The 27,331-nt window shown below is 43.3% G+C and overlaps 3 protein-coding genes and 3 pseudogenes across 8 annotated transcripts in view; 3 read left to right on the forward strand and 3 right to left on the reverse strand.

Annotated features, from left to right (window-relative positions):
• Positions 1-2,885, forward strand: part of atrnl1b (attractin-like 1b) — a 152,721-nt gene extending 149,836 nt beyond the window's left edge. For all 3 annotated transcript variants that reach the window (XM_083634577.1, XM_083634579.1, XM_083634578.1), the window contains exon 29: positions 374-2,885. In XM_083634577.1, coding sequence (XP_083490703.1) covers positions 374-498 — 125 coding nt within the window. In that variant the 3' untranslated portion in view covers positions 499-2,885. The remainder of the gene's footprint in view (positions 1-373) is intronic.
• A 4,822-nt stretch (positions 2,886-7,707) lies between these two features.
• Positions 7,708-9,706, reverse strand: LOC310774989 (centriole and centriolar satellite protein ofd1-like; the record flags this gene model as incomplete). Its single annotated transcript, XM_083635069.1, is given in 2 exon segments — positions 7,708-7,819; positions 7,821-9,706. Coding segments are annotated over 2 exon segments (1,998 nt in total).
• Positions 9,707-14,624: 4,918 nt separating this feature from the next.
• Positions 14,625-15,509, forward strand: LOC310775085 (eukaryotic translation initiation factor 3 subunit G pseudogene; annotated as a pseudogene). Its single transcript has one exon. The product of its transcript is annotated as a eukaryotic translation initiation factor 3 subunit G pseudogene (transcript).
• Positions 15,510-16,214: 705 nt separating this feature from the next.
• LOC310774990 (nuclear factor 7, ovary-like) lies at positions 16,215-17,590 on the reverse strand (annotated as a pseudogene). Its single transcript has one exon. The product of its transcript is annotated as a nuclear factor 7, ovary-like (transcript).
• Positions 17,591-17,829: 239 nt separating this feature from the next.
• LOC310774991 (transmembrane anterior posterior transformation protein 1 homolog pseudogene) lies at positions 17,830-19,683 on the forward strand (annotated as a pseudogene). Its single transcript has one exon. The product of its transcript is annotated as a transmembrane anterior posterior transformation protein 1 homolog pseudogene (transcript).
• A 6,785-nt stretch (positions 19,684-26,468) lies between these two features.
• Positions 26,469-27,331, reverse strand: part of LOC310774992 (GDNF family receptor alpha-1-like) — a gene marked incomplete at both ends in the record, with an annotated part of 42,111 nt that continues 41,248 nt past the window's right edge. Inside the window, 2 exons of the mRNA XM_083635070.1 lie at positions 26,469-26,621; positions 26,748-26,795. Coding sequence (XP_083491196.1) covers positions 26,469-26,621; positions 26,748-26,795 — 201 coding nt within the window. The remainder of the gene's footprint in view (positions 26,622-26,747; positions 26,796-27,331) is intronic.

Below are 27,331 nucleotides of genomic sequence, written 5' to 3' on the forward strand. Positions count from 1 at the left end.
GAGGCCTCTTTGAAAAAAACCATAGAACTTCCTATACACCGTTGTTCCAGACACAGCGGTTGGCTTGCTTTAGGCCTTGGCCTGCCTATAATGCGCTAAATTGGGTAGTAAATGCATTATTCCAATGCATTGGAATAATGCACACATGTATGAGATGCACCCCATTACTTTGCCTCATTTAAATATTATGGTTTATTCTTAACCTAATTTTGGACGCAGTGAACTGGCGCCTTGACTGAATTCAGTGTTTGTTTTTGAAATAGACATACCTGTAATGGCCATGTGATTCCTTGTTTGATTGACCAAAGCATTTTGTTGTAACTGCCTTGCTCTTTTTCACCTCCCTCACCCCCCCCCCCCTCACCCCCTTTAGGAGTAATCGTGGCCAGTGCGCTGATAGACATTTCTCAGCAGAAACCAACAGATTTCAAGGACAAGTCCCAGGCTGTGAAGAATCGAAAGGCTCTTCTTCCAGCCCACCAAGGCACCTGCGTCTGACTCTCAACCTGTCACTCCTTTTTTATAAAGTATTATTATTAGGTCTTATTGCTCCAACGTGTAGCCGGTCCCGGTTGGAAGCCTCTCCAGAGGCAACAGAGAGCTACAGATGGAGAATTCAGTACCACCACCCATGTTTTCACCGTTCTCCAAAAACTTTCCAAGTCCCAAGAGCACAAGCTTCCTTGGCTTCCCGGCCCCCGTACTGTACTCTGCTTTACCGCAACTTACCATCGATGCTTCTCCAACATCTGCCACAGCATTTCCTCCATCTACTGGGCCCAAAGCGCTTCCCTTTTGGCCGTCATCATGGCAAAGCATTAGCCTCTGCACTAAGGCCAGCAGTGACATGAGACAGACCATCTCTGCACTAAGGCCAGCAGTGACATGAGACAGACCATCAGCCATTCACTCAACATTAGAGGAAAGCAATGCAGACTGTCTGATGATGAGAGGTCAGATCAAAGTGAATCAAGTCATTTCCACATTACTGTGTTGGAAATACAACAAACGATTAAAGATGGCTGCTAGATATCCAGAACATGCTGCCTAAGGGGTTTTGTCCTACTATTTGCTTGCCAACTAGTGGTATAGATACAGTCGGTCTGTGTGGGAACGCCCACAAAATGTTACTGTGGCTGGCGCGTGAGTGGGGTAAAAACCCCCATATATCTGAATGGGCTGACTCACCAAAGGACGGTGCCGCGCAGCGGCTCTACACTATAGGATTGGGGATTCTAGAGCAGGTACATAAGACATCTGTTCAGATGTGCGTTTACTGCGGGGGTTAAATCCCCGATCCTGTCTGCCTGGCGCTGGGCTAGCAGCTAAATGCTAACTATGCTGAATGGGGAGAACAGGAGGATTTACCCCCAGTCTGACCACACCAACAGCCAGCTAACCCAGCGTCTATGACGAGACATCGACTCAACCTATGGTGTGATGCTAAAGCCTTTGGTTTTTACGACGAGCCTGAATCTAGACTCAGCCATTGCTGTACAAACATAATTAATTCTGCCTTTTTGTGGGGAAAGCGAGGTCACGCCTCTTTTTACGACCACAAGATGGTGTTTTGAGTAGTAGAGTATTTTGTCACACCACCTTGCCAATACCACTAATGATCATAATGTACAGTATATGATCCACCCAGCTCAAGCTAAAAGCCTGTATGTATTTTTTGTGGAATACAAAGGCTTCAGACACGTGACTGCAATCAGTACCAGCCAAATTATAGGAGGCACGAACAAATCATCAGTCGTTTGACCCAAAGCATGGAAGCTGTCGGAACATTAAGAAGAAAAAATGAATTTTTATTCGGAAAAACTGGAGGTTTCACCTGTTAAATAAGCCAGAATTGTCAGTGTGCTCACTGTATAATACGCAGTTACATAACCTAAAGAAACGGGGATGACTCTAGAAATGCAACAGTGGTTGTTGATTCTTTTTTCACAATGTTCTGGTAAATTTATTGTCATTTCTAATTGTATCACTTTGCTGTGCCACTTGGGTAATGCGCTTTTGAAAGCGCCCTTGGATTTGGTGTGGGGGTGAAAAATGAGACCAGGGACATCATGAACCTCTGGCTAGACATCATGCACCTCTGGTTAGCACATTGACTTGGTTTGCTCAAAGGATTTTCTTTGCCCACTCTTGTGTTTTTTCTAGTCTTCTCTAGGGCTAAGCTATGTTTTTGTTTCCATGTCTGAGTGCAGGGGCTCACAATGCCTTTTCTAATGCCTTGGCTTCCCATGAACTCTTGAACTCCAGAGGAGGGCAGCATTATGATCTGTTAACCATTTTCAACCCTCACTCTCTCCAGAGATGTACAATGTCTTGTTGGAACAAATTTGAGTGTCTTTGTCACTCACTCTTATCTCTTCTGATTTTATGTTTTTGTCCGGTTTTTTATGACAGAATGGCAAGAGAGATTATCATTTATTTTAGGCCTTGTCGCCTGTTACTATTAGGCTATATCTATGATGATAAATTGTAAGTCTTTTGCTACATTTGTGAAAAGAACATTTCTGTTATTTTGTTTTGATATTTAACAGATTCCTGTGTAATAGCGCATTTAACTTGCTATTATAGACTTAAATCAGAAGTTTCATTGTCAACTATTTTTGAATTGTGCATCCTTAAGGACTATATGAGCATTGTCTTTCTTTTTGTTGCAAAGTGGTCATGATGCATTTCATAAGGATAGTATGCTAATGCTAACGTGTTTTTATTTTGTTTTTAGAGTAATCCTATAACAGTGTCATTACACAGGAATCAGGGTCTCACTGTAACATGTGAAAAAAAGATGAATAGAATCTGCATATCAGTAATCTTCAGTGTATTTTAAAGATGGACAACATGCCAGAAAAATAAAAAATACTTGAATATCATTTGCCCATATCAGTCATTTCACATAACTATTAATTATTAATCCAGGCGTTTTGTGTTGTATATTGTGCTGTTGCTTTTAGTGCTTGTATTCCGTGTGAAGCTTAAATCACCCAATTTGTAATTGCATTGTGGTGCCCCTTTTGAATCCCAGCCGCCCCCTTACTGGCTTTGTTGACTGAACTCAAGATCATTTCCCCCAGATCTTTTTTTCTTCTCAAAAATATATACTGTATTGATTTTCCAAATAATACAACAAAAACAAATCCAGTACAGAGACACTGTATTGCTTAGTCGGGCGGGATACACATATCATCTATATAAACACAAATCTATTCAGGGTGCTATACACCAGCTTTTATCTATATCACATGGCCCTGTGGACCAGCAACATACTTTGCTTGTTTATGAGTACCACGTACATGTATACAGAAGTAAGTAAAAACGGAAACAAAACAAAGCAACACCGGGACTCCTAGTCTCCATTTTTGTTCAAAATTGACATGATTAAACTGCACATGGCTTCCAAATCCAAATCATCTTTAAGCCAGCGCTCTATATTGAAACAATTTAATTTCATGACGTTCCATTTTACAGTATTATCCATTTCACTGAAAGAAAGGCTAATGTGTTAAGTTCTGTAATTATTTTGAGGTTACTCTCTCTATCTTACTTCCCGGCAGACCCACTGTTGGACATAATGGGAATTTTATATCAAATAATTTGCACTTTACATCTAACCAAAATCTTCGTAGCTCTGGGCAGCGCAACAGCTGATGCATAAGAGTCATCCCACAGCCATGCCAACACATACAGTATATCTGAAACATTACAGCTCATTTTCTTCAATTTGTGTGGGGTAATATATGACCGAAACAAAATCTTCAGTTGTATAACTCTATAGCTCACACAAACGACTCAGTATAGCTTTCCACTGATCTGCTGTGAGAGGTAGACCTAGGTTTTTCTTCCATTGTGCTCTTATAGGTGCACTACATAAAAAAAAAAAAAGTAAACCGTATGACGTAATGTATTAGTTACGGCACCGCAAAGCAAAAAGAAAGAAACCAAAGGAAAAATAAGCTAATGTTGGAATTGAAAGACCTGGAAATGCAACATATGAGAGACTTCCTTGCAATCAAAAATGGAAATATCCATTATTATTCACTAGAACAGAGTCACAAGCAATTATACACGAGGAAACAATCTGCATTATATAGACTTAGAAAAAGGTATTTAGAAAAAGGCTTCTCCACGCATCATCATCCTTGCAGCTGAACCAGGTGCTTCTCAGTTTGAGGGACTGGAGCACACTGCAAACAAGTGTGACTAATGGGGGTCTCCGACCGAGTTTCATGAACGAAGACCCAGTCACCTCACCATATATCATCACCCCATCCTCAATAGCCAATCAGCCCATGACATCTGTCAAAACATCAGTGATGTCACACTTGCTGCTGTGATGTCATCTGTGATTTCATACATCTCCGTCTGCTGAGCCAATCACCGAAGAGGACGTGAGGAGTATATATGGACATGGTTATCACATCAACATTGAGGATGCCAACTTGCCATAAAACACCAAAAAGAAGAAGTCATGACCACCTCCTCAGTCCACCACCAACGTCTCGACTCCTGAAGAATTACCTATGGGGGGGGGGGGGGTTTCCTGATTTTTTTTTTTTTTAATCTGGTGACAATTAAAGCTGGCAAAATGCTAGCACTTAGACTGAAGCAAATGGAGAGTACCTCTTTAATATCCGCCATACATGATCGCAATAGATCTCTAAATATGTGAACAGAAACAGATCAATCAGACATTTCAACATTACTATGCAAAGTTGTATGAATCAGAGTGTAAACACATCCCAAATATGGCAGATTACTTTCTCAGTCATGCACTCCTCCCACGGCTGAAGACAGTGAAAAGGATTACTTGGATGGAGACGCCACAAAATATTTTCTGTTTCCTCACCTGAATAACTTCACTTGCATAATTTGGGTTTCTCTCTCTCCCTCTCTGGTTTTTGGATGTGGGTGGTTCTGATATCCAGGGGTGTAGTGGTAAATACAGAGGTGGGTAAACTATCCAAGGTGAGTAAATGGTAAATGGACTGCATTTATATAGCGATTTTATCCAAAGCGCTTTACAATGTGCCTACATTCACCCATTCACACACCGAAGGTGGCCAGCTGCCACGCAGGGTGCTAGCACAGTACAGCCATCGGGAGCAATTCGGGGTTGAGTGTCTTGCCCAAGGACACGTCGACATGCGGACTGGAGGAGCCGGGGATCGAACCACCAACCTTCTGATTAGTGGATGACCCTGCTCTACCTCCAGGTGATCTGAACATAGTTGAGTAAACCCTATGCCTCATTTCAAAGAGGCAGGTAAACTGAATTTACTTGCATTTACCCTCCACTATGCCCCTGCTGATATCCCCCGCCATCTGATTTTGGCAGATCACATAGCTACACTTTCAGTTCAAGAGATCAGCACATCTTGTGAATGATTTATCTTGTCCCAGGGAAAGAGATGTGTCAATGCAGGAATTAAGGCCCTTGAGTTCCGGATTCCCTTAAGATGTAAGAGTATGGATTTTTATTTGCGTTTGTCTTGTACTTATATTACCAGGAGAGGGTGATTCATTTGTCACTGGCAGCAATATAATTAATGGGGGTGTGTCGGCAGACAAATCTGCTGAATCTTTCAATACAATCCCGTTCAATCCCATTCAATACAAATCCCGTTCAATCCCATTCAATACAATCCCGTTGGAATTTCTTCCTAGCGGAATAAAGTGAGAGATGCTTTGTACATTTATCGGCTTTCCCTTCACACTGTAAATCAAGCTGTCTGGGGCTCAACATTAGGACATATTAATGTGAGTGGTCTTTACAGATAATGTGGAGGTTGAAAGAAGGGGACTGACAGTGTGAAATAAAGTGTGTATAAAGTAAATCATTCATTGTGGAAACAACTGCCATTGGTGTGCACAAGGAATTGTAGCTGCTTTTTGGTATTTAATCCAGGCTATGTTAATCACAATGGCAATGACTGAGTGTGAAACTGTAACTGGGATGACCACTGATTGTGAATAAAAAATTAATTCTGAATGGCTTACTGATTATTGACTGTTACATTCATGCCACTGACACATCACCCAAATCTCATTCCTCATTGCATTTCCTGCAATTCTACAGACTTTGGCATCACCGATGAGCTTTCTTGAATACAGGATACAGTGACAGACCAAATCACCTTCACCAAAAAAGGAAAATGCTAACTATTGATATAGGCATACGTTTTGAACACAGTAATACCACCCTTTTCTCTATTAGTTACTGTATATTTGGATTTTTTTTTACGCAATCGGGGCAACGGTGTGCCTTGCAACTCTGGACGCACACACAGATACAAAATATTGCCAGGCAACATGGCTGCCGCCCACTGATGATGCCATTTGTCCTCAGGTTAGGGTTGTGAGCAGTGTTGAGGGAATAACTCATTACAAAAGTAACACATTACATGTAATATATTACTTTTAGCAGTAACTCAGTAATATAACTTATTGCCAATAGGATTTCAGTAATATTATACCAGTTACTTTGTCAAGTTACACAAGTTACTGTACAAATTGAGTTAAAAAAAATTCTAATCAAAGCACTATTTACAGTAAATAAAGATACAATCATTTCCTAATCAAATTGTGTGTTTTTATGCAAATAACCACTGATTTGAACTTATTTTTCGGGATCGTTCCGGGGGCGGCGATGTCATTCTACCGCTGTTATTTTGGTAAAACTGTAAAAGTAATGCAAAAGTAGTGTAATAAGTAATGACTTACTCTACACAGACAGTAATATTGTAAAGTAACATTACTTTCAAATGAAAGTAACTAGTAAATTATGTACTGTAGTACAGTATATTACATTTTGAAAGTAACTTGCCCAACACTGTCAGCTTTCAGACAATACAGAGCTAGCCTCGACGCGAGACTCAGCCTTCATTCTTCATTCTGAGTCTCGACACACCCCAATATGGCATTGCAGGCTCCACTCAAATGGTCTTACATCTTCATGCGCGGTAGCAATTGCAATAAAAGAGTACCGATTTCCCGCACAAGGTTGTTATCTGAAGTTTCGGATAATCTGTGTTCCAAAATATTACGTAGTTTCCAATACCGAGCCGATGTAATCATGCCAGAGCGTGTCATTTCTGTCTTTTCCATTGAAAATGGTCATTGTCGGCCAGGAAAACAGCACCATCTCTGTTGTGGCACTGGAATGTGGCTGGGCTCTGGCAGTGTCTATGAGATCTTCAAAGCTTATCTTCTCAGGCTGGGCCGAAGACTCTGAGCTGGAGAAGACCTGCACCACCTGTGGTGGACTGGACTGGTCTCGAGCTGTGCTCTTGAGCTGAGTGAGGACTGCAAGGCGGGCTGAGGTCAGAGGGGAAGTCGGCCGTGGATGTCACCTCACCATGGGAGACAGGAGGGAGCTGTCTTCTCTCAGATGACAGCTCAGGGAACGGCACCGGAGACACAGCAGCCTCTTCAGCAAGCTATCTGAAGCTTCCTCCTGGAGGGAGAGTGGGGGGTGGAGGCTAGAGCTTCCATCCTGAGGGTGACCGTCTTCTTTAAACAGAGGCTCAGCCAATGACTGGTGACCATGGCCTCTGGCTGAGCCTGTCAACTGGAGCTCTTCTAAGGTCACTCTTGGCTGTGGAGTTGGTAAGGCGTTTCTCGTGTTATACGGGACTGGGGAGGGGAGGAGGTTCTGCTGCGGTGGGTGGGATGTTGTCACTGGGGAGACAGTGGCCTCTATGAGAGACATACGATTTCTGGGGTGAGAGGGTGCGAGTGTTTCCTCTGAGGAGAGTCAGGGCGATGTGAATGATTGGCTCGTTGGCGGGAAAGTGGTCTTGGGGGCAGCATGTAAGACGGTGGCGTGCTCTGCCCTCTTCTGGTAGTTCCGGTAAGTCTCCTCCACTTGCTCTGCCTCCTTCTCCAGCTCACGGACACGGGCCTTGGCTCCAGCAACCAGCTCCATGACAGAGTCTGGAGAGCTGCTCTGAGCCCACTTCAGCAGAGACCTATCCACATAGATGTCAGCGGCAATCAGCTTGTCAGTGCCGAGCTCCAGTACCGAACGATCCACAAGAGAGGGCTTGCTGTTACGCAGCGTTTCATTTTCAAGAGCTTGTTGCGTTTTGCGAAGCTGCATTTTGATTTGCTCAGCATGGTGAGTCAGCCCCTGTGTCTTCTCCTCGCACTCAATCAGCTGGACCTTGAGCTGAGCACAGCTCTCCACCTCACACTGGAGCTGTGCCTGCAGCACCTGCTTCTGGTTGTCAGACTCCACTTCGTCAAGCATGCGAGCGTCCTGCAACCTCCGCAGCTCCGTCTGCAAGGCCAGCTGCTCTTTAGAGGGCCTGCCCGCATCTGCATGGAGGAGACGATTCTCCTCCTGGGCCTCCTCCAGCTGTTCCTTTAGCAGATGCAGCTGCCCCTGCAATTCCACTTTCTCTCTCTTCAAGCTGGGATAGTCACTCATGGTCTCCAGTCGTTTACTCAGCAGTTCCTTCTCTTGATTTAGCAGAGAAGCCTGCTGCTGTGATGTGTCCAGCTCAACCTGCAGCCGGCTCACCTCCGAACAGGATTGACTGTGCTGCTCTAATCTGGCATTCATTGCAGCTGTCTCCTTTTCTATGCGAACAGTTTCCACTTTGTTTCTGTTCTCCTTTTCTGTTAGCTTTTCTGTCCTCTCGATCAATTCCTCCTTCAACTCAAGCTGAAATCTGGAAAGTTCATTATTCAGCCTTTGTTCATGTGTATCCTCCATAGTCTTCACTGCCAGCTCTCTCCTCCTCAGCAGCTCTTCGATAGTCTTGACCTTCTCCTCATGGATTTGACAAGTCTTGTCAAAAGCGCTTTCTCTGTTCCGCAGTGTTTCGATTTCCTTCAATACCGTTTGTCTTTCCATGTAGACATTCCTTTCTTCAATCTCTTGTTGTTTTTGTAACTGTTCGATGGCATTTTTCTCCCGGTTCATCAATGCCTTTGCCTTCAACTCAGAAGTCCTCTCCATATCTTGTCTCAATTTCTCAAATTCTTTCTGAGATTTTGCTTTTTCTTCCATCTTCACCTTGTTGATTTCCACATCTTTAAAATATTGCATCTTTGTGCTCATTTCTGCTTGCATCTGTGCTTGAATTTCTTTTCTATACGCAGCCAGTTTAGATTCGATTGAGACCCATTTGTCCCCCCTGTAAAGGAGGCTCTCATATTCCGTATCGATCATTTTCATCTTGTCATCAAGAGACTCTCTATAACTGGATGGGCTGGTGGTCTGAGTGTCAGCGTCACAGCGCAGCTCATGAGTGTGTTGGGCTGTTAGTTGCGTTAGGAGGGTAATCAAGAAACATTTTTTCCCGTCCTCTTTCTTTGATGACAGGGATCTGTAAAGTGCAGATTCAGGACTAATCTTCATAAGCTGAAGAAGGTCTCCTGTTGTGAAAACCTTGTCCTTAGACAGGCCACTTTCAGGGTGGAACATAGATAAAGTGTACTCATACCCAGAGGTCCATAGATAATCAGCCACTATACTGTTAGAGGCTGAGACCAAAAGAGACTCCGATTTCATAGGACCTGGCCTGGGAACTGTTTCTCCTCCACTCAGAAGTGGCTGCTTTAACCCCTGGATAAGCTGCTTACGCATGTGTGTTTTCAGTGTGTCAAGCACTCCTCTACTTTTGAAAGTTTGATAGAGCCTCTTCCTCAGCTCGTCTGGGGATAACATCTCTTCCTTGGCCGCGGACATGATGGTTGTGCTTTGTCTGAGTGTTTCTTATTTTATTTTGGCAATCCTCTGCCAACTTAACACCAGACTTCAACACCACCACCGCCGCCGCCACCGCCAGATCTATTATAATCACGAATCTTACTACTATAATAGGGTGACGTTCCGCTGATGTCACACAAGCAATTGTGATGACATCACTCACTGATTATATCACTTACGCATCAAATTGGTGATGTCGAGATCTCGAGTTGCCCGAGTTGCACTGGTCCCTACTTATAGCCTCTGCAGGGAAGGAGTCATTGATAATGTCATAGGTGTCAATCGAGCAATTACGATTTTACTACTATATCATCAGTTTGTGATGTCATCAGTGATGATGTCACCAGTGATGTCACAGCAATTATATCTTTCTTAGTTTACTAGTAAGTAAAGAAATTGAGGGGAGATTTTGACCTACAGTATAGCCAGGCACTTCAAAAGTCATACAGAGAGAAATACAGCCATACAGAGAGAAATACAGCATCAAGGGCAGTGCCTTTGTGGTTCACTGTGTATGTCAGCTGCCTTCAGAGACAGAGGTTGTGAGTTCTAACCTGTGATATGCACAGACTGAACTTTCGTCTGTGTTTTTTTAGGCAGCAAAGTTATTTGTATTTGAATAAAAGTGGAAATGGCATAACAATCTTCTTTTAGTTTTTATTACACTAATTAATTTGAGGATATTAAAGTCAGCTGCTAGGCGTAAACAGCTGGTGGGTGACTGGTGACGTTAAAGACAGGGCGGTGCTGTAATATGTCTCCTCCATCGGGAATCAAACCAATAATGCACCTGTCAGTTAACAACACAGACACAGCAACTCCTCCTGCTGAGCTATGAGCTGTTTGGAGTTCATTTCCTGAATTCTACACACTGATGCCCATTCGGGAGGACTCCACCTGTCAGGGCTCTGCAACACAGGCCACAGGCATACGTAGTTTCTCCTTCCGCTTATCTGTTGTGCTATTATTCTCAGTAGTATCTTAATCTCATTCATAATCCATCTTCATTCACTGGGTCACTTAAATCAATCAATTATGATACTAATAGAGAGGCAAAGTGGAACGTCACTTCCTGCTTCAGCACTGTACCAGAGATTTTCATCCGCCATTTATTTTCCCATAGACATTTAGTAAAATGCTTATGAAATAGTCGTACTTCGTCGACCCAAACGGTTCAGCTAACGCTATAATCGGGAGAGACCATAGAACATTTCACTCGGACCAAAACAACATAGAAAAAATATTTTCTTTAAACCAATTTTTTTTATTTACGTTTTGGTCCCAGTGAAATGTTATGTGATCTCTCACTGGCTGACAGAGTGCCTCCTACAGACAGTCAGCCCACCCCTCAGTCACTTTTGAATGTCAACAGCCAGAGGAAAGAGTGAAAACCACTGAGAAAACCGCTTTTAAGAGGGCTGACCTGGTGGCACAAAGGGCTAGCTTGCTGCCCAGCAGCATTGAGCCCTCCATGGCCCTTGAGGTCGTGGGTTCGAGTCTCTGCCAGTTTTGAATGGACAGCCAGAGGAAAGAGAAGAAAGTGCCCACAGATTAGCTACTTAAAGCATGGCTTTACTGCACTTTGTATCACTAATAATGTAGGTAATATAAGCACATGGGCAGTGTTTACCTCTCTCTGGAAAAAAAGACACAGAAATCTTTAGAGATGCAACGTCAAAACCAAAAAATAAATATACTGTAACTGAATCAAATACATGCCATAAAGGCTATTTTATGAATGATTGACATGCATTTAGACCTATCACAAATCAGGATGTAGATGGGTGGGTGTTTGAGGGGTGGGCAACATTTTTTCCCCAGAGGGCCATACTGACTTACATAAAATAAGCGAAGGGCCACACATTGGACATCATACCTGCCAACACTCCTGATCTTTGCTGGAGTCTCCCTATTTTAACCCTCTCTCCCTCTTGATACTTTCTCTTGTTAATCCCCTGATATATATAGGCCTACTGTGATAGGTCACTGCAGGGTCACGCCCACTGAGTGGCAGGCAGCAAGACTGAGTTTGAATGCAGTAATCAGCCTAGAGATAACTGACACCTGCTGCTCAGGGAGGAACCTGCTGAATGTTTTGACACTCAGTCCTGATTGAGGGGGTGTGTTCCGTCTGTGCATACCCTCTCTACTGCCGTGCCGCTTCCGTGTTGTGTGCCACACAATTGTGTTTAAACAAAATGGACATGAGAAAGTTTTGGGTAAAAGTCCAGGAGAAAACATCAAGCCAGCAAGGCCAGCGTCGTCAAGAAAGTGCTGCAGTTGCGGACCGTGTAGAACGGTTACCTACAGACGATGCTGCAGCAGCTATAGCCAGGGTGAGTAGACTATTTTCATGTTACTGTATTTATCTTTTCTGCTGTTCAGAGGTCAGTCGGTGTTGTTGGACAAGCAGGGCCTAGAATGCTGCTGCTGTTCTCTCATGCTACTGCAATATGTGTATGCCTTGCACAAAATGCAGTGTTGTTGATTGATTGTGCTAATTTGTGCACTGTCACTGTGTGTGCCTTTTGTAATCATGCCATCATGCTGTGTGGTTGATTTGGGCATATTTGCGCACGTGTGCGGCGGCAGTGCGCTTTTAATCTGTTGATCATGCTGTGTTGTTGATTTGGGCATATTTGCGCACGTGTGCAGCAGTGCACTTTAATGCAGTGCTGTTGATCATGCTGTGTTGTTGATTTGGGCATATTTTGCGCACGTGTGCAGCAGTGCGCTTTCAAGCAGTGCTGTTGATCATGCTGTGTTGTTGATTTGGGCATATTTTGCGCACGTGTGCAGCAGTGCGCTTTTACGCAGCAATGCTGTTGATCAGTGTTGATTTATGCGCATGTTGTGTGCGTTTGCAATGCTGTAATCATGCTCTTGCTTGCTGCAGCTGTTGTGTTTGTGCTTGTTTGCATGCGATGCGCCTGCAATGCTAATGAGTGAGCTAGTCATTCAAAATGAGATATCCCCTCTCCACACATTCCTTTCAGCTCTGGCTGATGGACATGGTCTCAGTTATATATATGGAGAGAGACTGATCAGGTTCCATGAGGACCAACTCACTGAGGACATTTTCAACTATCATTGGACCCGTTCCTGGTTTAATTTGACGAGGTTAAAAGCGACAAGTAACTTGCCCAGCTGTTCTCTCATGGACCACTTGCATGGTATCCCATGCGCAACACCTCTTAGAAGCACATAACATAAGCACCTTATGCGGCTGGTGCAGTAGCACCACATTTTGGCGTTGGAATGTTGATAATATCTGAATGTTTTTTTCTTCCTGTGTCTGAGCTTGAATTTGTTCTTATGCTCTGACAAATAAATAAAATATTGAGGAAAAAAAAAAAAAAGCAAAAACAGAGAGAGAAGATAAAGGCTACCCATGTGCTTATAATACCAAGATTATTAATGATACAAAGTGGGTTGTTTACCGGTAAAGCCATCCTTTAACTATCTCTAAATTGACTAAAAGCTCAAATATATCCTTTGACCTATAGCCAGCCATGCACTTCAAAAGTCATACAGAGAGAAATACAGCATCAGTGGCAGTGCATTTGTGGTTCACTGTGTATGTCAGCTGCCTTCAGAGAGAGAGGTTGTGAGTTCTAACCTGGGATGTGCACAGACTGAACTTTCATCCGTCCTTTTTGAGGCAGCAAAGGAAATAGGCGTAACAATCTTCTTTTAGTTTTTATTACACTTCTAATTACAGTAATAATAATAAATAATATTTTTGACAGTGTAGATAATCATAGTAAAAAATAAATAAATAACACTAAATAATAAATTAAGTTAAATTATATTTACACTAAAGTCAGCAGGTGCTTTCATCACATTCTTTACGTCATTTTCCTTTAACTTGTGCTTTTTTGTCTTCATCCATAATTTATAAAATATATTTTCAGCCATTGTATACTTTTTTGACAGATGTGTGTTGCTTTAGAGTTGAAATTGGGTAAGAGAGCTGGAATTGGATGAGAGAGACATAGTGAGAGTGATAAAGAGAGAGAGAGGTTTTGCTGAATAGCCCACTGTAAAAAGTTAAACCAGACAGGTCGAACTTTTCATAGTGCACTGTGAAAAGTTCAACCTGCCACACCTGAACAATCACACCCAGGTGGTGCTAAATGGTAATCCACAACAGCTGCGCTGGTAATGGAATTGATGAGGGAGAGAAGTCTCCCCTCAGGAAACATAGGTTACATCATAACCATCCGTTCATCTCTATGCCGTCTATATCCCATAGAGATAAACACAGTGTTATTCTATAAGGCCCACTGACTTAAAGATGGATGCAATATGATTATTTAAACAATCTTTGAGCAACAGTTGTACCAAAACTTTGTGGCTTTGTGTTTGTGTTGTGTTTGTGTATTGTTGTGGAGGAATCTTACACATTGGACCTTGATGGTATGCAAACATATGGAAAAATGCCCATGGATTCAGTTACCATTCGCCTACATGAAACAATGTCAGATAAATCAAGGTCCAAATGATTGCAGTACATGTAGCTTTGAATTTAGAAACTGAGAATCATGCAGTCTTGTTGAGATTGTAATGAAATGGCCATTTTACAGCATTTTTGTATGAGTGACATCACTCGAGCAACTCGGGCGATGTGTGTGTGTGTGTATGTGTCATCATGCTCAACTGACATCATCAGTTGTCTGTAACATCATCAGTGATGTCAGCAACCTGAGCAGTGTGTGTGTGTGTGTGTGTGTGTGTGTGTGTGTGTGTGAGACATAATCAATGATGACATTACTTACCTGATGATATCACTCATGCATAGAATTAGTGACATCATCAGTGATGTCATGAATCCTTCCCTGCAGAGGCTATACATCTCACAAATGACTGCAATCCTGCGGCTTAACAAGCTGAGAGGATGCCGTCAATTGAATACGACTCCAACCCCAGCTGGGCCGACCAAGTTGAGGAGGAAGGAGGTGAAGGTACACTAACATCTCCGAAAGAAACGATCAAAGGAAACACCAAAACCATTACAGAATATAAAATAGATGAAGATGGAAAGAAGTTCAAGATTGTCCGGACCTTCAAGATCGAGACAAGAAAAGCCTCAAAAGCTGTTGCCAGGAGAAAGAACTGGAAGAAGTTTGGCAACTCGGAGTATGACGCACAAGGTCCTAATGTTGCCACCACCACAGTCAGCGATGATGTCTTCGTGACCTTCATGTCCAGGAAGGAGGACCTGAATGCCCAAGACCAGGATGAAGATCCCATGAACAAACTAAAAGGACAGAAGATTGTGTCTTGTCGTGTTTGCAAAGGGGATCATTGGACCCACTGCTGCCCTTACAAGGACACTCTGGGCCCCATGCAGAAGGAGCTGGCTGAACAGCTTGGCCTCTCCACCGGTGGAGACAAGGACAAGTGTGCCTGCTCTGCGGAGCCTGAACCTGCACAGCCAACACAGAGCAAGAAGTATGTGCCCCCCAGCCTGAGGAACGGAAGCACGCGGAGAGAAGAGTCCATGCAGCCAAACCGCAAAGCTGATGACAAGCCCACCGTCCGTGTGACCAATCTGTCTGAGGACACCCGAGAGACAGACTTGCAGGAGCTCTTCGGGCCTTTTGGCTCTATCTCTAGGATCTACCTGGCCAAGGACAAATACACCGGACAATCGAAAGGCTATGCTTTCATCAGTTTTCACCGCCGGGAGGATGCAGCCAGAGCTATCGCAGGACTGTCAGGGTTTGGATACGACCATCTGATTCTCAGTGTTGAATGGGCCAAACCATCATACAACTGAGGGGCGTTGACCAGAATATTCCACAAGGATGCAAGATTTTAGTGTAGGTAAAATATGGATGTTAACTAAATAAAGTGATGAGAATCAGAAAAAAGGGGAAATCACTGATGACATGGGGGTTTTTTCAACCTTTTTGTAACTTAAGGCCCACTTCTCATTGTAATCCCCCCCCCCCCCCTTCCCGAGGACCACTTTCCCAAATCCCAAATAAATGAGAAAACAAAACAAAGCAGGAATTGTGATTTCAGTGAGTTTTGTCATCTGTGATGATGTCAACTGATGATGTCACTTGTGCACAGGGTGCGGGCAGCCTGATAGCGTGCTGGCGGTTATGGGGTGATTTTATTTTATAGAAATGCGTAACGTAGATGCTTTTGGGAAATGTATCAGAGTAAAATTATAAATTTTATTATGGAAATGTAGTGCGAGTAAAAATGAAGGTTGACTGTATAAATACTAAAGTATATAAAGTATAAATATATAAAGTATACTCAAAAAGAAGCACCAATTCACAATAGCTGTGACCAGATATGCAGTCAGTGAGTGTGATGTCATCCACGCCATTGTGCCGGCCCTCTAGAGGTGTATGACATCATCAGTGACCTGGCCTCTTTCTTTCTTTTGTGGGGACAGACAGACATACAGTATGGACAGATGCGTGGCCACGTTGCTCAGCACCAGCTCTTCAAGTGCTCGGGGACACACCTAACTTTTCTGTTCCACTGTTAGAGAGACCTTCACTGGTACAATCTTCAGAGGACCACCAATGCTGTTAAAGAAGGGAAACATCATGTCAGTGAAAGTGTGGGTGAAGGTCTGTGTGTTAGTATCAGGACCAGAGAATGCATTCTGATCCTCTTGAGCTTCTTCACTGGGTGATCAGTGTTTGGACCTGATGGGGTGCCTACAAAGTATTTACCATCTACGAACCATATTCCACATAATCCAGACTCTATGACTCCCTTCCTCTGGACAGACTCTGATACCACACCCAGAAACCAGTGTGGGCTGTCTCCCACCTCAACATCCCAGCTGTGAGTTCCTGAGTTAAAGCCCTCAGAGCCCAGGACAGACCCGTAGTATTCAAACCTCTCTGGATTGTTAGGAAGCTGCTGCCTCTCTCCACCTCTCAAACTGGTCAGATCTTCAGACAGGGTGAGTGTTTCATGGGCAGTGTTTGGGTCCAGAATCACAGGAGTGTAGGATACCATCTCCTTCATCTTGTCCCAGACTGTGAAGCTCAGGTTGCCCAGGTGTTTGGCCTCGTCTATCAGAGCTCCTGAGACCAGCGGTTGATCCTCCAGCAGGGGGCGCTGGACAATTTCTACTATAGCCCTGTAGAAGAAGAAGAAAATGCCTTTATTGCATGCAGGCAAGAGACGTCTTCAGCTCTCGGCACCTTCTCTATGACTGACTGTGTCTGAAAGAGCTGCTATCTCTCTGCTCCGAAACTCAATCTTCTCTTTCATTGTTTGACTCTTCTGCTCCTCTTCCTCCCTCAGTGCAGCGATCCTGGCCTCCTCTTCATCTTGTAGAAACTGGTGAAGCTTCTTAAACTTCTCCTTAATCTGCCTCTCTGTGCGTTTGGCCTGGACCTTAATGTATTCTGTTTGATCACAGTTTCCTTTCACTTTATAAAATACCTGTAGTTTCTCCTTTAAGGGTTCCAGTGATTTCTGGAGTTCCTCCTTGTGATGCCATGCAGCTTCATCAATGGGTCTGAATCTGTGGATGGTGTGTGTTTCTGAATCTCGACAGACGAGACACACTGGATGCTGATGGTCCAGACAGAAGAGTTTGAGTTTCTCAGAGTGCAGACTGCAGAGAAGCTCAGATCCTGCTGAAGCTCTCTGATCTCTCTCCAGTAAGAACGCCTCACTCAGATTCTTCAACGCCAAATTAGGAGGTGGTTCACTCTGTGAAGAATATCTACAGAATGGACAGTCATGTATTAGTCTCCCTGTCCACCAGCTCTGCAGACAGTCTTTACAGAAGCTGTGGCCACATGACAGGAGCACAGGATGTTTAATGATGTCACGGCAGACAGGACACGAGAGATCCTCCTCTGATCTGGAAGCCATTTTGTCTCAGTGAAGCTGAAAACGAACCAGAGATGATAGATGATAGTGTTTGAGAGAATGTGTTTACATTTTTGTGACTCATTACTTCTGACATCACCGATGACATCACTCACTGACATCACACAATTGCTCGAGTGACATCACTGATGATATCATCATCAAGTCTCGAGTGACATCACCAATTTTATACACTACTAGTGGACCCGTGGGAGTTAGGCAATAGTGGCCAAAGTAAAAAGATGGCAGAAATGTCGGGAACCAAGCTGTCAGAGGAGAAAGAAACCAAAACTGAGCTAAAGAAGAGGCACAAATGGCCGTGCGACGACTTGCCCAAGTTAGGTAAAATCAGTAGAACACCGGAGTTGCCGGAAACATTGGGATGTTACGAACTAAATTCTGTCAGGAGGAAGCAAAAAGAGCTCTCAGCCTCAGATCCGTCGCTGGTGGACTTCATATGTGCAGAGCTTACTAGAGGCTACTTCCTGGAACACAACAAGGCAAAGTACAAAGAGTGCAGACAGAAGGTTTACACGTGCATGTATGTAGTTCCCAAGGAACTGGAAAAGTTGATGATCTTTGGCTTCTTCCTGTGTGTGGACGCCTTCTTGTATGTCTTCACGCTGCTGCCCCTCAGGGTGCTGCTGGCCCTGCTGCGCCTCCTCACGCGGCCGTGCAGCAGCTCAGCGCAGGTGTGTGATGTGCTGAAGAGCCTGATCCTGCTGCTGTGCTTCTCCATGATGCACTATGTGGATTACTCCTGGATGTACCACCAGATCAGAGGAGATTCTGGCAGCACCCTCTACTTCATCTACAACATGTTGGAGGTGGCAGACCGCCTCTTATCCTCCTTAGGCCAAGACATCCTGGACACGCTCTACTGGACGGCCACACAATCCATAGACCGGAAACAGGGCAGATTAAGAGTCATCCCTCACTTCCTCATGGCCGTCTTCTATGTCTTCCTCCATGCCATCCTCATGATGGCCCAAGCCACCACGCTCAATGCCGCCTTCAACTTCCACCACAAGTCCCTGCTCATGCTCATCATAATCATCAACTTTGTGGAGATTAAAGGAAGTGTTTTCAAGACGTTCGATAAGGACAATCTGTTCCGAATGTCAAACAGTGACATCAAGGAACGGTTCACCAACTACATTCTCCTGCTCATCGTTTGTCTCAGGAACATGGAGCAGTTTGCATGGAACCGAGACCACCTCTGGGTGTTGTTGCCTGATGTCTTCATGGTCGTCATCTCTGAAGTTGCTGTTGACATCATTAAACATGCTTTCATCACGAAGTTCAATGGCATCACTGCAGATGTGTACAGTGAATACAGAGCCCGTTTGGCCTTCGATCTCATCAGCAGTCGACAGAAGAATGCGTATACTGACTACAGTGACTCAGTGGGTCGGAGAATGGGCCTCGTCCCTCTGCCTTTGGCTGTTCTGCTTATCCGAATGGTGATGAGCTCAGTGAAGGTACAAGGAGCAATCTCATACGTGTGTGTGTTCCTCTTTTATCTTGGGCTGGTGACGTTCAAGGTGCTGAACAGCATCGTACTGCTGGGGAAGTCATGTGTTTACGTCAAGAGGGCTAACATGGAGGACAAGCTGTTTTGGAAGACCACCACCAAAGCTGACCAGGCCAAATATACCAGACCTTCAGGTGAATTCAAGGTGGAGCAGATCCCTGCCACTCCTTGCAGTACAACATCCGAGGAGGAGGAGGAGGAGGAGGCAGGCTGGGCGGTCACAGAGAAGGGTGTGGAGGACACGCCCTCCTCTTTGACTGGCCAGCCCGCCGTCAGGACGAACTTGTTACAGGCTCCACCCGCTGATGCTTCCTCCCCCGCTGCACCCGCCAGCTGCCCTGCTACTCCAGAGCCGGAATCCAACCCAGCCTCCCAGGAGGAGGCGCAGGGAGGCTCTGAACTGAAGCACAGGACTCCCAAAGAGGACCTGCTGGAAATCGACCGCTTCACGATCTGTGATTACCACATCGACGCGCCGTCCGAAACTTTGGAGAAACGTCGCCAGGCGCCTCCCAGTGAAGCAATGAAGCAAGCCTGCCACCAACTGTTAAGTGTTAATTAGTGCCGTCTTGCAGGAGCGCAAAGAAAGAAAAGGGGGAAAAGTGCGTCAAAAAAGTGTGCGCAGAGATTGGAAGTCCCCTAAGCCTCCATCATCCACTAATTAATGGCTTAGAGACCGTGTCTTTTTTCTTAAGCTTGAAAAAATAAAATTCACTCTCAGGGGCTCCGTAGACCGTTTCTATAAGAAATGGCAATGCCTGATGGACTACTTTATTGACCTTCCCCGGAATGAGAGAAGAACTTAGTGCTAGGATTTTCTTAGTATTATTATGGCTAAGTCTTTCCCCCTTTATTAGTGGCCGGGCCAGCGAAGCGGCAGGGCCACTTATTGTATTTACCGGGTACCTGTATTATTCTTCTCCCGGGAAGTTCGACTTCCCATGCATTAAAACTAACCAAACTTTGCACAAAGGTCCAGTCCCATGCCAAACATCTTTGACGCACATTTGGCGCCAATAGTCCTAACGGCGGCACTACAGCGACCGTCTAAATTTTAAAACTTTGAAAATCAGGCATACGTGCTACAGCTTTGCAACTTTCACCGAAATGTGGGCCCAAATGAGGAGAAACTTTTGTACAATGTAACCTATGGCCAATTATGAAGTCTAAAGACCGCAAAACTGCAAAAACTGTCAAACTAATTAAACCCTACTCCTCCCACATTTTTTCTTCAAACGACACCAAACTTCAGCATCTGCATCGTTAGACTGTCCTACACAAAAGTATTATAATTGAGCCCACAGTGCATCAAAATGTTGAATTCTGCCCCCATGTATAGCCTAATTACCTTAATTACCTAGGGCAATTAGGTTGTATTTGTGATGTCATCAGTCACTCAAGCAATTGTGATGCCATCACTGATGTCACTCGAGCAATTTTGATGTCATAATAGCTTGACCTTGGCCTTGAGACTTGCCCGGCCACGACTGATTGCTGCGCAGCAGCTATAATTTAATTTTAATTTTTCTCTTTCTCCTTTGCTATGGTATGGTGTGTATATATGTATGCATACATTTTGCTGTTGTGATTTATTGATGTGCTTTACTTTGCTGTTTGGAATCTGAATTGAATGTACACTGACTGAACCTGTATAAGTTGGGTTTTTCAAGGTAGGGGTGGGAGGGAATGGGCATCTGCTGTCAAAAAAGAAAATCTGAAGGAAAGAATTAATGTTGACTGTTCATGTTTGCCATGTTTGTCCTTCAATAAAAATCATTGAAAAAAAAAAAGTGCACGGAACAGAGGAATCGCCATGCAACTCTTCAAACATGTTTCATTGCATTTTTATTTGTGTTTTAAGGATTGTTTTTTATGGTTTAGCCTGGTACAGTAATTTCATAAAATTCTGTTCAGGCCCAACACTGACTGCGATGATTGTGGGGCATCACATCATCAGTGGGTTGTTAAAGAGCTGGGTAGAAAAAGCCCTCTCATACCAACTGATGAGACCATACACATTCGAACACACACGGGCTGGATTCGAACCGGTGATGTCATGGGCCAGACCGCCGCCGTCATCGGTGGTGTCACTCAATTGTGATGTCACTCAAGCACCTGTGAGGTAATTGGTTTTAATCTTTGGAGTATGCAGGTTTTCCTTCCAACCAATCACTACACACAGGTGATTTCACTAATTAGTTGCGTCCTCACTGCCAATCAGTGAAATGAGTTGGTGTGGGTTTTAGGTTGTAGGAAACCCTGCCAGACTCCTGCAGGCATGTATGGCATATGATTGGACATGTAATTGGACTGGCCAAATTCTCAAACCCCCCCCCCCCTTCTCTGAGAATTTGCCCAGTCATTACTCTGATTGGTAACAGCTGTGTGGTAGCCTAAGTAAAGGGCTTCACCCCAGTTTGCCCTGATGGCACTCTCCATGGTGCTGAACTGGCTCAGTGTACTGTAACTCGAAACCATAGAGTTGTTTTTCGTCTTATTTATTTATTTATTCTGGTTGGCTAGATAAAGGGGGAATAGTTCACTTAACACAGAATCCAACTGTACAATTACAAAGTTAAATATTTGTTAAAAAGGAATGCCATGCTCTGAAACAATAGTAACATTAGGGAATGAATGATGCATTTTCTGCAATTGGAATTCTGTTGTCATCCCAGTTGATTCTTCCTGCAGCTGTGTGTTGAAGCTACATAGTTCAATGACGTTCATCATGTCTTCGTAACAATTAGACAGTTTTTGTTTTCTTGTGTTCAGACATATAGGTTTATTAGATGTTGTTTTTACCTTTGACAGTTTCGGCGACACGTCATACCCAGCTGTCAGTAGACTGTCAACTGTCAAGGTAAAAACAACATCTAATAAACCTATATGTCTGAACACAAGAAAACAAAAACTTTAGTTGAAGCTACAGTTTTAGTAGCCAGTTAGTTCATCACAGTGTAGAGAGCAGTTGCAAACTCTCCTACATTCATTAAAATATGTCGATGCCTTTTGTGATCCAATCATGTCGAGGTTAACACAGGGTCATGAATTCCTCTCCACCTTGTCCGATCACAGGTCACTTCATCTCTAGATAATTGATATTTACTTGATTTCCCCACGTTCCAACCCAAAACGTTTCCAGAATCTTTCATCTTTTCAGTCAAGTAGGCTAGAGCTTTAATAGTGCCTTCACACTGTGCAATCAGGGAACTGCACTATTATGGCTCATCTGGGTGCCTGCACTCCTCTGGAGAAGATGTATGGGGAAGCGTTTCAAAACAACTGGTGCCGTCAAGCGTTTACCGTGAGGAGGCAGGAGGCACACCGTGACATTTAGGCACAGTAACGCACACAAAAAGCAATACACCCGAAACAGCTGCTGCTCTCCTGGCTAATGGAAAAGGTGAAATCCACAGAGTGGTTTTGTGGTGCTGAAGCTGAAGCGGTGTCGCTGGAGTCAGAGTTGTAGTAATTAGATCTGATCCCTACAAGGCAGCGGTGCTATGATTGAACTGTTTTATCAGCATCCCCTTTAATCTATGCCAAGGGTGAACATTTGGATAGAGTAGAGACCCTGCAGTGTTTTTATCATCTGGGGCGGGGGAGAGTCTCAAAGGCTATCCCCCCAGTCCTCCGGGCTTTATGGCAAGAGAACAGTAAATCACACCCCTGTCTAGAGAGCAATAATATTTATCATAGATTTAATGAAAACAATTCTTGTCTGACTGGAGCAGTGACCGGAGCCTGCCGGAGGTGTGGTGCATTCTTGGAACTGCCAACAGTGACATTGTAATGTCATTTCCACATCCAAATGCATGATGCATGCAAATCTCATAACTGGGTACAAAGTAGAGAAATCATAAATTGAACATATTATGGCAGAACACGTTTGTGTGGTGAATTTCATTCAAAAAAGCCAAATATCCATCTGTAGAATCTTAAATATAATGAAGATGAAAAAAATATACACACAAATGACTGTCTATCCAAAGATGATGTTTCTAGAGACAGCTAATAAATTCAATATTCCACAATGAATTTGATCTTTGTGTCAAAAACCCTTTTTGTCTGACGAGATGTCACATATTTCAAATGGTAGATTATTCATTTTGATGCCTTCCCAAGTGTTTCATTGTTCACGTTGCAAGTTTGGATGAACACAATAGATGCCTGAGGACATATTTTGTCTCGAACACTGGGATGTCAACATGTTGAATCTGGTTGTTGCTTTGAGGTTTTTTTCCCTGAGCAACATGCAACATTAAAGGTATGTTCAGGTATGCACTTTTTTAATGTATGTTGTATGGTTCCAATTTATCCTAGCAGTGATTTCCCGGGACTCTGGAGGAACATGATACTGTATAGGAGTCTGGGTGTTCACCAACATTTTGTCAGTCAAAGTGGACAATGGACCCTACAGTACATGCATAACTTGAGATGGAAATCTTGTCCCTTTCACTTCCATGACACATCTAATAAATCTTAAGCTCTCTCTCTAGGTCAGGTATTCCATCAATGTGCCAAAACAGTTGGGTCATATTCTCTGCGAGACTTGTCTCCCTCCTGTCCGGTGAGCAGTCTGTCCTCTAAGGGCTGTGTCCTTGTCCGCCAATGTCACTCCACACACACCAGGACTGATGTGATCTGACTGACAATTGCAGCCTGTCTGCCAGGTACTATCACATCATCCTGATTTCAAGTTAGTCAAAGAACAGATCCATGGGGAGAAGGAATGATGCCAAGGCAAAATGACAATTCTGTAAATGCCTTATCATTTGCTGTTGACTAGAAACCATGACTCCGTATTTTAATTACTGTTCACTGTTTTTATTTCAGCTATTGAGGCAAACATTGGATTAATTACAAAATCCGAAAATGTATTTCATGGCTAATATTCCATAATGGAACACATTTTTACAAATGTTAAGTGTCAGATTATCTATTGCTGTTAATATCTATAGAGCTCCAATTACTGTAGATGGACACATTTATGCAGCGGTTACTGGCCCAAACCTTTGTTTCGTGGGTTCCTAGCGCAGTGTTGGTGTGTGTTACTAGTTAGTTACTACTACGACTTAAATGTAACAAAAGTTAGTCTGCTTGGATTCTCTTATTAATGCAGACATTATTTGCGTGTTGCTGTGGCACAGTGTGGGACAAGACATATAGTGCTGTCAAATACTATCATGACCTGGGATATGTGAATATTTGCTTATTGAGGAGGCTTATAGAGCTCAACAGTCACGTGATGTCTCCAGCCCCGGAACAAAAAATAAAAAAGGGAGGGCAATTGAAATTTAGATTACCTCTCGTTTTTATTATTTTTTGTTTTTGCTCCAAGTGAAATGTTTGATGGTCACTCATGATTCAGTATGTCACTGGTTGGCTTGGTGCCAGCCTTATTTTGTTTTTTAGCTACTGTAAAGCACCTTGAGATTTGTTTTACATTTTAAAGTGTGCTATATAAATTAAAGCCATTATTATTATTATTATTATTATTATTATTATTAAAACTCGTTATGGAGAAAATGAATGGGGGAATTGGTCTGATGACCATCAATCGTATAATCCTCTGAAGTTGTCTGCTATTTTCACATCCTAAAGTAGCGGTAACTAGTAACTAGTCCATTTCAATTTCAGTCATTTTAATTGAGTTACTAAATTTGACAAAGTAATTTGATTACTAGTTACTGCAAAAAGTAGTTAAATGCCAGTAAAGTTACTGCACTGCTCACTTATGTTTAAACAAAAACACACCCTTTCAAATACCAAATCTGGTACACAATCCATATTAAAGTGCATCATTAGGTCGGTTTAGATGTCTACAGGGATTGTACATCGAAGTAATTTTATTAGAGACCATATTTTACACATTTCTCACAAATGATCAGGATGTTTAAAGACATGTTTTCAATGTTCATCATCCTTATACTCTATATTCCTTGAATTCATTTAATAATTGTGTATTTTGTTTTGATCTTTTCCTCCATTTGTCGCAGCAAATTGTAATTGCAATTGTTAGTGCTGCTCAATAATGTCTCTTGGCTTTTGGCAGTTGCTCTCACTTATGACTACGCACGCACACATTCTTTATACATCAAACTCTGTCCATTCACTACTGTCCTCTCTCTTGGCAAAGATACGTTAGCATAAAAAACAAACAAACAGTGACAGACATAGCAAGCTGCCTTCAAACGATCAAAAACATACTCCAGTTCAGCAGCAACACAAGAATGAAAGTACTTTGTTTTGTCCATTAATATAGTAGCTTTGTGGTCTCATTTCTGTTACAGAGAAAGGTTGAAATTCCTGTGGACACTTGGTAAACAAAATGTTTGAGATAGCATTACATGTTATATACTATATGCCATCGAAATATAATCACAGAATAAATCCTAGCTGGAATCCACCACATGAACGAAGCATGACGTCGGCTGCATATCACATTGTATAAATCATACTGTAGCTAAACTGGACAAAGCTGACAGGCCCCAGTTACCAGATACTAATATACACTCTCAAAAACACAACAGACTATATCTTACTGTACAAGCTAAAGGCAGCATATTACAATAGTAGCCTATACACTACATGTATCATATGTACAAAGTGTTCTTCAAGAGGTAATGTGATAAAACCACCACCACAAATCAATGTACAAAACGGACCTGTACCTCGTATTGAACACGTTCAAGGGGGAAACGGTTACTGTCTTGGGACTCTATGATATGTTTGCTTCCTTTGAGGATATTCTGACAGGATGTGATGGGCTTTTAACCTTTTAGCCTCCTTTAGCCATATTCCACACTGGGTGTCTAAGAAATAAAACGTGGTAGTTTGTGTCCCTCTTAACATGTTAGAGATAAACAGACTTCTAGTTTCAGTTGCCGTTTGTTTCTCGAAGTAAAGTCAATGATTTGGGCAGCACAAAACGAAGCACAGCCTGCACGGTTAAGCAGAGAATGATCCACTTGAAGCTCAAATGAGTGTTCAGCCGCATCGGCAGTCCAAGCAGTCAAATGTGCACTGACCGCACGTCCCGAAGACGTGACTTCCTTCACGCAGGTATCGATTCACAGGTGCCTCCATGAGCGACGGAAGGCTGATATCTTCTTGCAGGTCCACTCTTTTGTTTCCAGCACAGCAAGAGCACAAACTGAACCAGAAAGGCAAGACGACGTCCTTTAATACGCTCTGCTGTTGTCTATGGTTTCAGTACGTTGTGCTTTCACCTTGTGTTGCTTCTTATGTTCTGAAGAAAACTGTAGGTGAGAAACGGTCAAATGTCCAAATTACAATGACTTGATGAGGATAAGGGCAGAGGTGTTGATGCAATGTCCAAAGATTCTACCAAAGCTGAAAACCTTGAAGAGGCGACACTATGGGCATGAGGGCAAAGCTGAGCGCGAGAAGCAAACTGGAGGGATGCAGGCTGGTGAGCTCAGCTGGTGAGCTTCTAGCGATAGCATTTGAGCCACTGGATTCATCCAGTGGAGGGTTCTGGGGAAAGAAACGAGAGTGCGTTAGATTCAACCTGAAATCCCTATGAACCAAATAATGGCTGCCATGAACCAAATATGGCTGCCATGCGTAGAAAGTGAATGGACAGAAGGAAATGCTTCTCACCACACACATAGCAGCATCCACAGTTTGATTAGACTCCAGTTTCTGGGCCTAGAAGGGAGGGAGAAAGCAAGCAAGCATGAAAGATAGAAGCAGAGCAATGTTGACTTCCATTCATATTTATGGGGTTTGTTTTGACTTGTCTTATTTATGGGGTTTGTTTTGACTTGTGTGTTTTTTTGCGCATCTTTCAAGATCACAAAGACGGGGCTAGTGAAGCAAATAGGCTATGAAATATAGACTGCCTCTTTGAATTACTGTACTATCCCTTATTTAACCAGCCTCAATGTATACGGCTTTGGAGAACTTCTCTTGGGCATAGTCTTAATGGTCTTCTGAAGAGGTCATGCAAAGTCAGTCACTCCTGAATACCGCATTAGTAAAGAAGCAATTGCTGGGAAGCAAAGTCTACAATTTATGATCATATTTTCTCTGCCCACAAGTTCCCATAGACCTCACAAGTTCCCATACACCTCACAAGTTCCCATAGACCTCACAAGTTCCCATAGACCTCACAAGTTCCCATAGACCTCACAAGTTCACATAGACCTCACAAGTTCACATAGACCTCACAAGTTCACATAGAC

Source organism: Poromitra crassiceps (genome assembly GCF_964638095.1).
Source record: "Poromitra crassiceps genome assembly, chromosome: 4".
Lineage (NCBI taxonomy): Eukaryota > Metazoa > Chordata > Actinopteri > Beryciformes > Melamphaidae > Poromitra > Poromitra crassiceps.